This window comes from Rhinoderma darwinii, chromosome 1, assembly GCF_050947455.1.
Source record: "Rhinoderma darwinii isolate aRhiDar2 chromosome 1, aRhiDar2.hap1, whole genome shotgun sequence".
Classification (NCBI taxonomy): domain Eukaryota; kingdom Metazoa; phylum Chordata; class Amphibia; order Anura; family Rhinodermatidae; genus Rhinoderma; species Rhinoderma darwinii.
The window spans coordinates 27,318,616-27,335,030 of record NC_134687.1 but is presented as its reverse complement, the minus strand read 5'-3'; the positions used below and the strand labels follow the sequence as shown (position 1 = coordinate 27,335,030).

The 16,415-nt window shown below is 43.8% G+C and overlaps 1 protein-coding gene across 3 annotated transcripts in view; it reads left to right on the top strand.

Moving 5' to 3' along the window:
• CTBP1 (C-terminal binding protein 1) overlaps window positions 1–16,415 on the top strand; it is a 536,806-nt gene that overhangs the window by 207,106 nt on the left and 313,285 nt on the right. For all 3 annotated transcript variants that reach the window (XM_075856720.1, XM_075856730.1, XM_075856739.1), the window contains exon 2: window positions 7,082–7,241. In XM_075856720.1, the coding sequence (XP_075712835.1) occupies window positions 7,184–7,241 (58 nt within the window). In that variant the 5' untranslated portion in view covers window positions 7,082–7,183. The remainder of the gene's footprint in view (window positions 1–7,081; window positions 7,242–16,415) is intronic.

The following is a 16,415-nucleotide window of genomic DNA, read 5'->3' as shown; positions in this document are numbered from 1 at the left end:
ACTGCAAGAATATCACTCCAGATTACGCTTTTCTTGCTGTCAAAAAGACTGCAACCCCGGACAAAAAACAAAACAAAAGAAAAAACTGTAGTTTGAGTAGAGCCTTAGGGTATGTTCACACGGCTTATTGTCGGACGTTTTTCGAGCCGTATACGGCTGAAAAACTGCCAAAAATTCGGAAGATGGAGGAACCCTTGTTATAGGTGAGCTGTAGCAACCAGAATTCAAATGCCCATTGTTTGCACTGCTGGATTCAATCAGAGATCTGGAAGAAAAAAAAATGAAATAATGTTTATTAATAAAAAGTTTAGACCCCCCCCATGAAGAAATTCATCATAAATTGACATAAATCTCCTGGTAATTCTTCTTTAGAGTCTATGTACACTTTTGAAATAGTTTTTTATTTTATTGTTAAAAATGTGTATCAGTGTGAAATGGTGCAACTTTCTATATACTTATTATTAAAAATTATTTTTACTTTTTGAGATACAGCTGCTTTGTATCCTGTATACAGAGCAGCTGTATCTTGCACTGAAACCTGTATCCGTCAGGTCAGCGGGACTGACAAGGTTGAGTGACAGCGGGTCCTCTGTGTCTCTGACACTCAGGATCCACCTGTTATCGATCACATCTACGTTATGAACTTAGATGTGATCGACAGCAGCTCAATCCTGCGAGTCAGAGACACAGAGGTCCCGCTGTCACTGAACCCGGCAGTCCCGCTGACCTGACGGACACATTTAAATATATTTATTATAATGAGGCTGATACTAATTGATTACATGTTATATAAATCATCATGAGCCTGTGTATCACTATGCATGAGAAAGGTCCTATTGCAGGACTGAAACGTTGCACCGTCTGATGTTGCCTGAATAAACTACAATTTTTTTTATCACCTATTGGAGTGCTGCAAGATCTTCTTTTGAATACTTTATATAGTCCAAGGATCAGAACTACTTGCTGAGCACCCTGACATTTATTATCCTGTTGTGAGTGCGGCTGCTCTGCAAGACATTGACAAGGTTAGAAATAATGATTTTTATTTCAAATAATAATTTTCTCCTTCAAACTTTGCTTTGGTCTTGGAATGCTCCATTTGCAGCAATTCCAGCATTGCAGACCTTTGGCATTCTAGCTGTTAATTTGCTGAGGTAATCGGGAGAAGTTTCACCCCATGCTGCCAGAAGCCCCTCCCACAAGTTGGATTGGCTTGATGGGCACTTCTTACGTACCATACGGTCAAGCTGCTCCCACAACAGCTCTATGGGGTTGAGATCTGGTGACTGCGCTGGCCACTAAATTACAGATAGAATACCAGCTGCCTGCTTCTTCTCTAAATAGTTCTTGCATAATTTGGAGGTGTGCTTTGGGGCATTGTCCTGTTGTAGGATGAAATTGGCTCCAATCAAGCGCTGTCCACAGGGTATGGCATGGCGTTGCAAAATGGAGTGATAGACTTCCTTATTCAAAATCCCTTTTACCTTGTACAAATCTCCCACTTTACCAGCACCAAAGCAACCCCAGACCATCACATTACCTCCACCATGCTTGACAGATGGCGTCAGGCACTCTTCCAGCATCTTTTCAGTTGTTCTGCGTCTCACAAATGTTCTTCTGTGTGATCCAAACACCTCAAACTTCGATTCGTCTGTCCATAAGGGTATGTGCACACGATACCAGGCATTTACATCTGAAAAGACAGACTGTTTTCAGGAGAAAACAGCTGCCTCGTTTCAGTCGTAAATGCTCCTCGCATTTTGCGAGGCTTCTCTGACAGCCGTAAATTTTGAGCTTCTCTTCATTGAGTTCAATGAAGAACGGTTCAAATTACGTCTGCAGTTCTTTTGACGAGGCTGTATTTTTACGCGTCGTCGTTTGACAGCTGTCAAACGACGACGCGTAAATGACAGGTTGTCTGCACAGTACGTCGGCAAACCCATTCAAATGAATGGGCAGATGTTTGCCGACATATTGTAGTCCTATTTTCAGACGTAAAACGAGGCATTAAATGCCTTGTTTACGTCTGAAAATAGGTCGTGTGAACCCAGCCTAACACTTTTTTCCAATTTTCCTCTGTCCAATGTCTGTGTGCTTTTGCCCATATTAATCTTTTCCTTTTATTAGCCAGTCTCAGATATGGCTTTTTCTTTGCCACGCTGCTCTGAAGGCCAGCATCCCGGAGTCGCCTCTTCACTGTAGACGTTGACACTGGCGTTTTGCGGGTACTATTTAATGAAGCTGCCAGTTGAGGACCTGTGAGGCGTCTATTTCTCAAACTAGAGACTCTAATGTACTTGTCTTGTTGCTCAGTTGTGCAGCGAGGCCTCCCACTTCTCTTTCTACTCTGGTTAGAGCCTGTTTGTGCTGTCCTCTGAAGGGAGTAGTACACACCGTTGTAGGAAATCTTCAGTTTTTTGGCAATTTCTCTCATGGAATAGCCTTCATTTCTAAGAACAAGAATAGAGTTTCACACGAAAGCTTTCTCTTTCTAGCCATTTTGGGAGTTTAATCAAACCCACAAATGTAATGCTCCAGATTCTCAACTAGCTCAAAGGAAGGTCAGTTTTATAGCTCCTCTAAACAGCAAAACTGTTTACAGCGGTGCTAACATAATTGCACAAGGGTTTTCAAGTGTTTTCTAATCATCCATTAGCCTTCTAACACAGTTAACAAACACAATGTACCATTAGAACACTGGAGTGATGGTTGCTGGAAATGGGCCTCTATACACCTATGTAGATATTGCATTAAAAACCAGACGTTTGCAGCTAGAATAGTCATTTAGCACATTAACAATGTATAGAGTGTATTTCTGATTAATTTAATGTTATCTTCATTGAAAAAAACTGTGCTTTTCTTGCAAAAATAAGGAAATTTCTAAGTGACCCTAAACTTTTGAATGGTAGTGTGTGTATGTATATATATATATATATATATATATATATATATATATATATATATATATATATCTAGCACACCAGAAAATGGTGACAGCACACTGCGAACACTAATGCCACCTAAGCCACTAAATATAAACAAATATGCATTACGGCTAAATCTACTTACAACAGGCAGGTTCTTGGCGCATATTTTGATCAAATTGTGTGAGTCCACCTGCCATGACAAGGCGACCTCTATGAGGTGGGAACCTACGCTGCACATACACCCAGAACTGGGACTAAGCCTACATATACTTGGGGATGGTAGGAACCAGCATTATCAAAACATGGAGGCAGTCACTAAGGTCTCATGCACACGACCGTAAAAACTCCCGTTATTACGGGTCGTAATTACGACCCGTAATAACGGGTTCATAGACTTCTATTGGCCACGGGTACCTTCCCGTTTTCTTACAGGAAGGTGCCCGTGCCGTTGAAAAAGATAGAACATGTCCTATTGCAGGCCGTAATAACGGCACGGACAGCCCATAGAAGTCTATGGAGCTCCCGTAATGACGGGTGGCTACATGTGTGCACCCGTCATTACGGGAGCGTTGATAGGCGACGTGAGTAAATAGTCACTGTCCAGGGTGCTGAAAGAGTTAACTGATCGGCAGTAACTCTTTCAGCACCCTGGACAGTGAATTCCGATCAGAATATACATCAACCTGTAAAAAACAAAAATAAAAGACGTTCATACTTACCGAGAAATTCCTGCTTCTTCCTCCAGTCCGGTCTCCCGGCCGTTGCCTTGGTGACGCGTCCCTCTCGACATCCGGCCCGACATCCCTGGATGACCTTTCAGCCCATGTGACCGCTGCAGCCAATCACAGGCCAATCACATGCTGCAGCGGTCACATGGACTGCCGCGTCATCCAGGGAGGTCAGACTGGATGTCAAGAGAGGGACGCGTCACCAAGACAACGGCCGGTAAGTATGAATTTCTTTAACTTTTATTACAGAAAGGGCTGCCCCTTCTCTCTATCCTGCACTGATAGAGAGAAGGGCTGCCGATTAGTGCAGTGCTATTTTGCAGCCAAAAACGTGCCCGTAAATACGGGTGGAATACGGGTGACACCGGACCCATATTTACGGGCACGGGTCCGTAAATACTGGTGCAAAACGGGTCGAATACGTGTGACACCGGACCCGTATTTACGGGTGGGAAAAAATACGGTCGTGTGCATGAGGCCTAACCCCACATATATGAATCACATAAACAACACAAAAGTTTGAACAGCACATTCCAACAAAAGGATATAAAACGTGTATACAGGTGCAAGAACGCCCGTGACTGCAAATATACAGCACACAGAAAATGTAAGGTACAGTCAGATAACAGGAGGGTTATGACAATGTTGAAGGATATCCTGACATCACCGCATCTGAGGTGTTTTATATGTAAGGTCTATTGTATGTATTCTTTTTCTGTAAAACACAGTAGCATTTTTTTGTCTTTTTTCACAGTGGATGTGATTTTATCTTGACTAATGCGTCCTTGAATTGGCTCTACAAGCTTTTACGTATTGAGTGCTGATATTTTCTGTCATGGAAATATTAAGATGTATAACTAGTAAATGGTCCTATGTGTTCAGCTAACAAGCCGCTGTATACAGCCGCTGCAAAATGCAAAATGTGCAAATGCTCTCCAGTTTTTTATCTTTGTTTTAATACACTATTGTTTTTCCATCAAAATATAGAATTGGACTGCAGAAAAGAACCGGTAGTTTCACAAAGCCTGTCCTTAGTATTAGGCATTTTTATTCTTTGGATATATTAGGTTTTGTGTGATTGCAGGGGCAATTGTTTCTTAAAGAGGCTCTGTCACCAGATTTTGCAGCCCCTATCTGCTATTGCAGCAGATCGGCGCTGCAATGTAGATTACAGTAACGTTTTTATTTTTAAAAAACGAGCATTTTTGGCCAAGTTATGACCATTTTCGTATTTATGCAAATGAGGCTTGCAAAAGTACAACTGGGCGTGTATTATGTGTGTACATCGGGGCGTGTTTACTACTTTTACTAGCTGGGCGTTGTGTATAGAAGTATCATCCACTTCTCTTCACAACGCCCAGCTTCTGGCAGTGCAGCACTGTGACGTCACTCACAGGTCCTGCATCGTGTCGGCACCAGAGGCTACAGATGATTCTGCAGCAGCATCGGCGTTTGCAGGTAAGTCGATGTAGCTACTTACCTGCAAATGCTGATGCTGCTGCAGAATCAAGTGTAGCCTCTGGTGCCGACACGATGCAGGACCTGTGAGTGACGTCACAGATCTGCACTGCCAGAAGCTGGGCGTTGTGAAGAGAAGTGGATGACACTTCTATACACAACGCCCAGCTAGTAATAGTAGTAAACACGCCCCGATGTACGCACATAATACACGCCCAGTTGTACTTTTACTTTTCAACACGCCCAGTTGTACTTTTGCAAGCCTCATTTGCATAAATACGAAAATGGTCATAACTTGGCCAAAAATGCTCGTTTTTTAAAAATAAAAACGTTACTGTAATCTACATTGCAGCGCCGATCTGCTGCAATAGCAGATAGGGGCTGCAAAATCTGGTGACAGAGCCTCTTTAAGCATTTTTGGTTTTTTTCTTGTGTATTAAAGAGGTTGTAAAAGACTAGAAAAACATGGCTGCTTTCTTCCAAAAACAGTGCCACATCTATCCAGAGGTTGTGTGTGATATTGCAGCTTAGCTCTTTTCACTTCAATGAGCTGAGTTGCAATACTGGAAATGACCTATGTACAGGTGTGGTGCTATTTGTGGATGAAAGCAGCCATGGTTTTCTAATTGTGTACATACCCTTTAAGGACTGGGGTGCTTTAAAGAGGTTGTATGATATAAGTAAAACATGTATATTTTCTTCAAAAAACAGCGCCAGCCTTGTCCATAGGCTGTGCTTGTTATTACAGCCTTCATGTAAATGTCAGACTCATCCAATGGACATCAGTTGCGCTGTTTCTGGAAGAAAGCCGCAAAGTTTTTCTTAAGTCATAGAACAGCTTTGAGGGTATGTTCACACGGCTTATTTTCGGCCTTTTTTTGGGCCGCAAACGGTCAAAAAATCGGAAGCAGAATGCCTCCAAACATCTGCCCATTGATTTCAATTGGAAAAATGTAATTCTGTTCAGACGGGGCGTTTTTTTTACGCGGCTGTTTTGACAAACGGCCATGTAAAAAACGCCAACGAAAAAGAAGTGCGTGTCACTTCTTGAGCCATTTTTCATTGACTCAATAGAAAAACAGCTCCAAAAATGGATGTAAAAAAAGCAGCGAATAACGCTACTTAAATAAAAAATGGCTGAAAATTAGGAGCTGTTTTCCCTTGAAAACAGCTCCGTATTTTCAGATGTTTTTTGTTAAGCGTGTGAACATACCCTATGGGTTTCCAGTCTCTCTTTTTTTTCTTAGTTAGAACTCTTTACTAAACTATTTGTTTGTCCCATTATATTATAATTTTACTATCACATGTAAGGATTTAATGCTTATTTTTTATAAAGTACAATGTTTTTGCATCCCACAGAGTATTGATTAAATAGTTTTTTTTGTTATAAAATTATGAACGAATGGATTTTTAAAAAAATAATAATATATGGTTTTGCGGGTCCGAGCTTTCTGATACAGGGCTTTACACAGCCATAGAGTAAAAGAATAAAATTCGAAGTTCCTACAGCTGCCACAAGGGGGAGCTCAATGCATATAAAGTTATTCAGACCCCCTAGTGGTGCCTGTGGGCATTAAGAATGTAACTCTATGTCTATGCAGGGAAAAGAACATAGAGAACCTACTTTTCTGCAGAAAACGCACTCTTGCAACAGTCATTTTGCATGGAGCAGTGACAAGATGATGAGTCTTGGTAAAGAAACATGATGGGTTATGTCAGGTGGAAAGGCTATGAAGTTGACTGTTGACTTTTTGGATGTTGTAAAGTATTTTTGATGCAACTGTATCTTATCCATATTGCATAATAGGATTCTATGGTAGAGGTGAATGATAGAACTCTAGGAAATGGTCTTGAGTATTAAGAGGCAAATCTCAATTCATGTGAGGTCTTGCTTGGCCAAATATGTAATTCATGGACGGGTGATACTGAAGTTGACATTATGGACATTGAAGTCTTTTCTCTTCGCAGGTGATTTTCTACTTGGGAAACAAGGTTTTATTTTCGCTGGTGGACTATCCTTAAACCAGAGGTGGATAACTACCTGGGGACAACTGGTGGTGCCCAAGTCTCATGTCTCTCATGGACAAACACAAAGTGAAGCGCCAGAGAATAGATCGGATATTTGAAGGTGAGGAGCGCAAGTTTTCTTCCGGAAATATAAGTTCAAATTTGGAATTCGCTGAATAATTAGATTAATATTCACACTAATTTTACCATAAATAGGACTATGATATATGATATAAAAATAATACTGACATATTCCATTTTTCTCACTGGCCATTGGACTACACACCATGAGCTGACAGTTTCCTTTTTTTTTTTTTGTAGCAGGGTCAGCAGAGTCATCTTATTATCATGAGAGGATGGGGGAGAAGGAGAGACAGGATAGTAACACTACACACACAGATAAGGATTGGTATGCAGCCCTCTGTCACTCCCTGGTCTCAGGGGAGAAGCTGTACTCCATCACATCCTGGAGACTGTATTAGTCTATTGACACTTTTCTGTCCATTAACTCCCATTCATTGCAGCTGCCATAAAGTACACACACCCTGCTGCTCTGTCTATACAGATAATGCAAAAAGGAAGAAAATGTTTCCAATATGGTAATCTCGGGGAATAAACCTAAAAAGGTACAACATTTATAAAAAAAATTATAAACACATAGCGGGAGATTTATTATATTGGTTTTAAAATTAGACAGAATAAATCTGGACCAGATTGGAAGAAACAAAATTATTCAGTGGCACATGCTGTATGATAATCGAGACGCCTCTTCCTATACATGTTAGCCATTTTCGTTATGTCACCTTTTGGCTTTTGTACAATACATTACACAATATTTTGCACCAAAAGAATGGCGCTTCCTATTAATAAATCTAGCGCATTTCATGACCCCTCCTAGCCATGCCACATTTTTAAGCCACTTTTTCAAAACTATCGAGTGACTAAAATGAAACGCATCTAATTCAACTCCTTTAGTACTCTTCTGTTTCCTTCGAAGTGTAAAGCGGTTGTCCAAGATTTACCTTTGTTTTTTCAGGAAAAAAAAAATGTCCTCCCTACGGATTACAATGAACTGAGCCTCGCTGCATGTAAACAAGTGCAACTCACAGACAGTACAATGGATGGGGCTCCACCACATTGCACAGAGGCTTTTCCCGCTTCAGCCCTATCACAGATGTGACACGGCTGCAGCAAAATTCTTCTCTGTGCAATGTGTGGGTGTCCCGGGGAGTCCTCGGCGAGCTGAACTAATTCTGAAGCAGGGAGCTGATGGTTCCTTGCATCAGAATTGGGTTCAACTGTATTTGCGTCCTGAGGACACAGATACAGTTCAGAGCGGGACATACCCCGGACAGCGGGACACCCCCTGGAATCCGGGACTGTCCCGCTGAATCCGGTACGGTTGGGAGGTATGGCAAAATATCTGATCCTACATTCCACCGAAAGCAGACATTGGGGCAGTGTCGGTCTGGCCTCATAAATATTAGATCGTCGTGGCATTGAGGAGACCTTATTAGCAACCCAAAAGCGGAAAAAGGTCTGCAAAGCATCCAGCCATTTATGATCGGAGGTGAAAATAAAGAAATGTTTTATATTGAACTCCATAGGGGACATTTCCCTTTAAATAAAGTAATTCTTAGGTGAAATTATTTTACTGGTTAATATTTCCCTTTAAATGGTGTAGTTATGGCTAAATCGTGACATGCTATGATCTTAATATTCCTGCAATTTCTCTGCTTCTTCTCATGTGCTACTTATCTGTATAAATGTGAGATTTATTGCACGTTTCATCTATAACATTCATCACAGCACTGTAATTGAATTTTACACAAAATGAATATCAAGTTGCAGCTGAAATTCTAATTTAATATGCATGCGTTCTCTAGATAGAAAATAAACAATGAAAAACTGGGGAAAATAATCATTCCAGACTTCTGTCTACTCAACTGAGCCATGGAAACTTGTCATTTGAAAAATTGCATATTCTTGTAAAATGAATGGCTTTGTTTTTATTATCCTCTATTAATATAACATCAACATATTACACAGCGCCATACAGAGAATTCACCAATCCATTGCTGCCTTTCCCAATGGAGCTTACGATCTAATTTATCAGGCACAGGTGCATGCATGCTCTACTTTCATATATACCATCTCTACTTGTCATGATCCGGACAGAATGTATTTGATTCCTTTTCGTCAGTTTAGGTTTGGCAGTGTCGAGGCGCGGAGAATAACAGACCTCATGGTCTTAACCAGGGACCACTGCAAGATGGAAAGGACTTGGCTGCCGTGGACGGTGGATCAGAAAGTTGCGGCCCTCTGATTGCCCCTTAACTTGGCTAGTTGGAGACAGGCAGATAACGGTATCAGGGTGTAGTGCCAAATCGGGATCCAAGAGAATAGTCAAATGAAGGTCAGGGTCATAAGCAATGGTTCAGAAACGGAGTCACAAAGCAGGGTCAGGTACACAAATAGTCAATCACAGGTGCAATAACAAGAGTGCTGGAGTCAGGATGGGGCCTAATACTCTGGCATCTTATAAAAGCACTCCATTTAGATTATGTGACACCAGAGGGTGGTCTACTAGTTTGAAGGTCATTCCTCATGCTGACCACTAGAGGGCCACCCTGATCCCCCTTGTGTATATAATGCCACCCTGCCCCCTTGTGTGTATATAGTGATACCCTGCTCCCCTTGTATATAGTGCCAGCCTGCTCCCCTCTTGTAGATAGTGCCACCCTGCTCCCTCCCTTCTATATAGTGCTCCCCTGCTCCCCTTTGTATATAGTGCCACACTTCTTCCCCCTCTTGTATATAGTGCCACCTTCTCCCTCCCTTGTGTATATAGTGCCACACAGCCCCCCTTGTATATAGTGCCACACAGCCCCCTTGTATATAGTGCCACCCTGCTCTCCCTTGTGTATATAATGCCACCCTGCTCCCTCCCTTGAAGGAAGGAAATAAGTATTTGATCCCTTGCTGATTTTGTACGTTTGTTTGCCCACTGTCAAAGACATGAACAGTCTAGAATTTTTAGGCTAGGTTAATTTTACCAGTGAGAGATAGAATATATATATATATAAAAAAAAAAAGAAAATCACATTGTCAAAATTATATATATTTATTTGCATTGTGCACAGAGAAATAAGTATTTGATCCCCTACCAACCATTAAGAGTTCAGCCTCCTCCAGACCAGTTACACGCTCCAAATTAACTTGGTGCCTGCATTAAAGACAGCTGTCTTACATGGTCACCTGTATAAAAGACTCCTGTCCACAGACTCAATGAATCAGTCTGACTCTAACCTCTACAACATGGGCAAGACCAAAGAGCTTTCTAAGGATGTCAGGGACAAGATCATAGACCTGCACAAGGCTGGAATGGGCTACAAAACCATAAGTAAGACGCTGGGTGAGAAGGAGACAACTGTTGGTGCAATAGTAAGAAAATGGAAGACATGCAAAATGACTGTCAATCGACATCGATCTGGGGCTCCATGCAAAATCTCACCTCGTGGGGTATCCTTGATCCTGAGGAAGGTGAGAGCTCAGCCTAAAACTACACGGGGGGAACTTGTTAATGATCTCAAGGCAGCTGGGACCACAGTCGCCAAGAAAACCATTGGTAACACATTACGCCGTAATGGATTAAAATCCTGCAGTGCCCGCAAGGTCCCCCTGCTCAAGAAGGCACATGTACAGGCCCATCTGAAGTTTGCAAATGAACATCTGGATGATTCTGAGAGTGATTGGGAGAAGGTGCTGTGGTCAGATGAGACTAAAATTGAGCTCTTTGGCATTAACTCAACTCACCGTGTTTGGAGGAAGAGAAATGCTGCCTATGACCCAAAGAACACCGTCCCCACTGTCAAGCATGGAGGTGGAAACATTATGTTTTGGGGGTGTTTCTCTGCTAAGAGCACAGGACTACTTCACCGCATCAATGGGAGAATGGATGGAGCCATGTACCGTCAAATCCTGAGTGACAACCTCCTTCCCTCCACCAGGACATTAAAAATGGCTCGTGGCTGGGTCTTCCAGCACGACAATGACCCGAAACATACAGCCAAGGCAACAAAGGAGTGGCTCAAAAAGAAGCACATTAAGGTCATAGAGTGGCCTAGCCAGTCTCCAGACCTTAATCCCATCGAAAACTTATGGAGGGAGCTGAAGATCCGAGTTGCCAAGCAACAGCCTCGAAATCTTAATGATTTACAGATGATCTACAAAGAGGAGTGGACCAAAATTCCATCTAACATGTGTGCAAACCTCATCATCAACTACAAAAAACGTCTGACTGCTGTGCTTGCCAACAAGGGTTTTGCCACCAAGTATTAAGTCTTGTTTGCCAAAGGGATCAAATACTTATTTCTCTGTGCACAATGCAAACAAATATATATAATTTTGACAATGTGATTTTCTTTTATTTTTTTTAAATATAATCTATCTCTCACTGGTAAAATTAACCTAGCCTAAAGATTCTAGACTGTTCATGTCTTTGACAGTGGGAAAACTTACAAAATCAGCAAGGGATCAAATACTTATTTCCTTCACTGTATATAGTGCCACCCTTCTTCCCCCTCTTGTATATAGTGCCACCCTGCCCCTCTTGTATATAGTGCCACACAGCCCCACCTTGTGTATATAGTGCCACCCTGCTCCCTCTCTTGTGTGTATATAGTGCCACCCTGCTCCCCCTTGTATATAGTGCCACCCTGCTCCCCACTTGCATATAGTGCCACCCAGCTTCCCCTTGTATATAGTGCCACCCGGCTCCCCCTTGTATATAGTGCCATCCTGCTACCCCCTTGTATATAGTGCCATCCTGCTCCCCCTTGTATATAATGCCACACAGTCCCCCTTGTATATAGTGCCACCCTGCTCCCCCTTTTATACAGTGCCACACAGCCCCTTGTATATAGTGCCACCCTGCCCCCCCTTGTGTAGATAATGCCACCCTACCCCCCCTTGTGTATATAATGCCACCCTGCTCCCTCCCTTGTATATAGTGCTACCATGCTCCTCCTTGTATATAGTGCCAACCTTCTTCCCCCTCTTGTATATAGTGCCACCCTGCTCCCCCTTGTATATAGCACCACCCTGCTCTCCCCTTGTATATAGTGCCACCCTGCTCCCCCTCATATATAGTGCAACCCTGCTCTCCCCTTCTATACAGTGCAACAATGCTCCCCCTTGTATATAGTGCCACCCTGCTCCCTCACTTGTATATAGTGCTACCCTGCTTCCCCTTGTATATAGTGCCACCCTGCTCCCCCCTTGTACATAGTGCTACCCTGTTCCCCCTTGTAAATAGTGCCACCCTGCTTCCCCCTTGTATATAGTGCCACCTGCTTCCCCCTTGTATATAGTGCCACCATGCTCCCCCCCTTGTATATAGTGCCACCCTGCTCCTTCCCTGTATATAGTACCACCCTGCTCCCTCCCTTGTATATAGTGCCGCCCTGCTCCATCTTGTATGTAGTGCCACCCTGCTCCCCCCATGTATATAGTGCCACCCTGCTCCCCCTTGTATATAGTGCCACCCTGCTCCCCCCTTTTATACAGTGCCACACAGCCCCTTGTATATAGTGCCACCCTGCCCCCCCTTGTGTAGATAATGCCACCCTACCCCCCCTTGTGTATATAATGCCACCCTGCTCCCTCCCTTGTATATAGTGCTACCATGCTCCTCCTTGTATATAGTGCCAACCTTCTTCCCCCTCTTGTATATAGTGCCACCCTGCTCCCCCCTTGTATATAGTGTTACCCTGTTCCCCCTTGTATATAGTGCCACCCTGCTTCCCCCTTGTATATAGTGCCACCATGCTCCCCCTTGTATATAGTGTCACCCTGCTCCCTCCCTGTATATAGTACCACCCTGCTCCCTCCCTTGTATATAGTGTCACCCTGCTCCATCTTGTATGTAGTGCCACCCTGCTCCATCCCTGTATATAGTGCCACCCTGCTCCCCCTTGTATATAGTGCCACCCTGCTCCCCCTTGTATATAGCGCCACCCTGCTCTCCCCTTGTATATAGTGCCACCCTGCTCCCCCTCATATATAGTGCAACCCTGCTCTCCCCTTCTATACAGTGCAACAATGCTCCCCCTTGTATATAGTGTCAACCTGCTCCCCCCCCCTTATATATAGTGCCACAAACCTCCCCAAAAATGTCAATTTGTACTTACCTTGCCCCGTTCCTGTGATGGATGGAGCGCTGCACATCCTCCTGGAGGGACGTATGCGCAGACCAGTGTGATGCAGTGACGTCATCACGCCGGCCTGCGCAGGGAGTCTATAGGTTGCAGGCCTAACGTGGCCTCCAGCCTTTAGTATTCATTTGTATCTGCATCCTGAGGATGCAGATACAAGTGAATGTGGCTGTTGCTAGCACAATAAATGTTAGGGGCAGGGCGACGCGGGCACCATAGGGGTGTCGCTAACAGTGTAGCAGCCATAACGGCTGCTAGTGGCATCAGCATGCTTGGGGGGTGTGTGTTGGCGAGCGGCACGTGCCCCCGCATGCTGTGGGCCCCGTAGCGGCTGCTACAGCGATAGTTACGCCACTGATTGTCGGACACAGTAATTAGGTGCTTGGCGCCATTTTGCTAAACTACTGTTCCAAACACAACCATATTCTACCCTAGAATCAATGCTATAGAGGCACAGTATGGACCTATAGATTTCTATGGATGTCAAATTAAGATGAAGCTCCTACTCAATATTACAGCTTAAGACACAGGACAAGAACCATGGATAAATCCAGAGGCGAATGTTCTGGACCCAATGCAAAATCTGTAGCAGGTCCCCCCAACTATCATGCATCATTTATTAGTCTGGTCTCTTCAAATAGGGCAGAGGATCCATTTGGGAGCCCTCAGGCTCCAGGGCCTCTATACCACTATCACTTCTGCAGTCCCTTTAGGCCTCATGCACATGACCGTGCAATTGCGGATAATATAGGGCACATTATATCCTATCGACCAATGAACACAATCGTGGTTTCCACGGTCCGTGTACTGCTCGGGAGCCCGGACCGAAAAATAAATAAATAGGACAATTCATTTTACAAAGGCCGAATTTGCGGTCCGGGCTCCTTAAAATCAATGCACATCTTGTGTGTGTGCACGATCTGTGATTGTGGATGGCCCGCGGATGACACTCCTCAGGCCGTCTGTGCCTTAATCAAGGACCGTGCACACGGCTACAGTCATGTGCATGAGGCCTCAGTTATACATCATTATACCATATTATATATTAGATCAAGAGTTTCTCAATCATGCATGAATGCAGCGTAAAATTGTTGAATTCAATAGCCGTGTCTTCTAGACTTTTGACTTACCATGTACTATGTATGTTTTATATATAAATCTCCTGATCCCCATTCGCAGAATATATTCATTCACAATCATTTGTGCTCAATAAAACCGAAGGTGCAAAAGAAGCTGGGCATACATGTTAAAGACTGCTCATTGCACACTTGGCAATTGTGGTATTATTCGGTCACTGTATAGCTGTATTATTTGAGCACTGTATGTCGCGGTTATGTATTAATTATATGACACTATTATGAAGGCAATGTAGGGATATGTTATGATGCACAGTTGGACTAGTCCACTAAAGGATAGAAGTAGCCGAGTTCCTGACATAATAATGGGCTCCATCCAAGGTCCATAAGGTCCAGCATAGCTTATGTTAAAGGGGACAAAGCAACTAAAGGGGACATGCAACTGTTCTGTATAACTGGAGAGTAGTCCCTTAATCTCATCTCCTCAGATAAGATCAATGTAGTCCATTCCAGCCCTTTCATGCTGGTACTGTAAGCGCGGATATTTGTCACTGTATGGCAGTATATTTATTCTCCATTTTCCTTCTTTAAACCGTGAGGTCTCCAGAGAGCTTCAACTGGCCAGGCAGATAACTCTAGATTGTGGGTGACTATAGTTTAATACTCGACTATATATATTTCCCAATCCTATGTGATAAGATTACAGACGCTATTATGAAGTTTATTTTTCTCGTATTGCGTATTATGTATTGGAAAGTTGGAAAGAATATATCTGACAGATGTGGTTCTCAGAAGTTTTGCATTGAAATGTCATTACCCTTCTCACAACACAAGCCTCCCAGACAAATGTTGTCCATTTTCAATATTACATTAGGACCCTTAATAGACGCAGAGGGGGTGAAGTCATACAGAATATTAATTTATGTTTTTACGTGTAAATCTTTTACTTTTCTCAGGAGAGCGGAAATTGAAATTTTCCACCTTCACATCCAATGCATCTATCCTGGGATATACTGAACGTAGGACATTATTATGGCATAATGCTTGTGATGTATCTAATCCCTCTACGATGGGGGTAACGGGTTAATTATATTAGTATTTGGGTTGGAATAGAGTTGTATATGTTTTGATGTTTGATCCTCTCTATGGGGTTGTGCTGTATTAAAGAATAACGCCAGTGAAGGGTGAGATATGACGTTACCCTCTGCAGAGATATTTAAGAGTAAAGGGTATCTTCAACCAAGGGCTGTAATATTGTCTTTGGACTATAATAAAAAGATAAAATACTACTCACTCCACACCCCATCTCTTTTCTGAGAGCTATGGAGCCACGGCATGTCGGGGGAGGAGCGGCTTGAACGGGTGGGTAGACACTGCGCATTCGCCAAGAGGCAGAGTTCGGCAGAAGAGCCGGACAAAGGGAAGGAAAAGGATCATTTGGGCCGTGCTGAGGATGTCTGGAAGAACTGATGGTGTGTGTGCAGGCGTTGGCGGAGGATAGTGGGCAGGATTGGCTGGCAACGCAGGTGTCCAGGATGATGTAAGCAGCGGTGGATTCTGGGAGGCCGTAGGATTCTGCGTTTGAGCCCCAGCCCCGTGAGGCCTACCAGGAGTCGCAGGAGCGGGAGGCCAGAGCGGTGGGCTGATGGCCGGAGACGGAGAACGGCAGGAAGTGAGGCTCGGCAAGAGTCAAGGCCTGCGTCCGGACGGGGTCCTGTGAGGAGTGGCATATTGCCCATCAGAGACAGTCAAGTGTTTGCTGTGACTGCCGGGGAGGGCCTGGTCCGGCCTCTCGCAGTGAGGGGTAGCCTGGCCGTGTGCGATGGTGTGGCTGGTGTGGGTGGCGATCGGCCACCTGAAGGACCTGCACCAGCTGCAGTAGTGAGGCCCATGGACGAGGATGGGTGGGCTCCTGAGGCTATGGCCGGGGCCCCTTCCAGGGGGCTTGCGGCTTTGAGGAAGGGCCGAGCACAGGACGACCGTTTATTTGATGTCCTCTCGTTT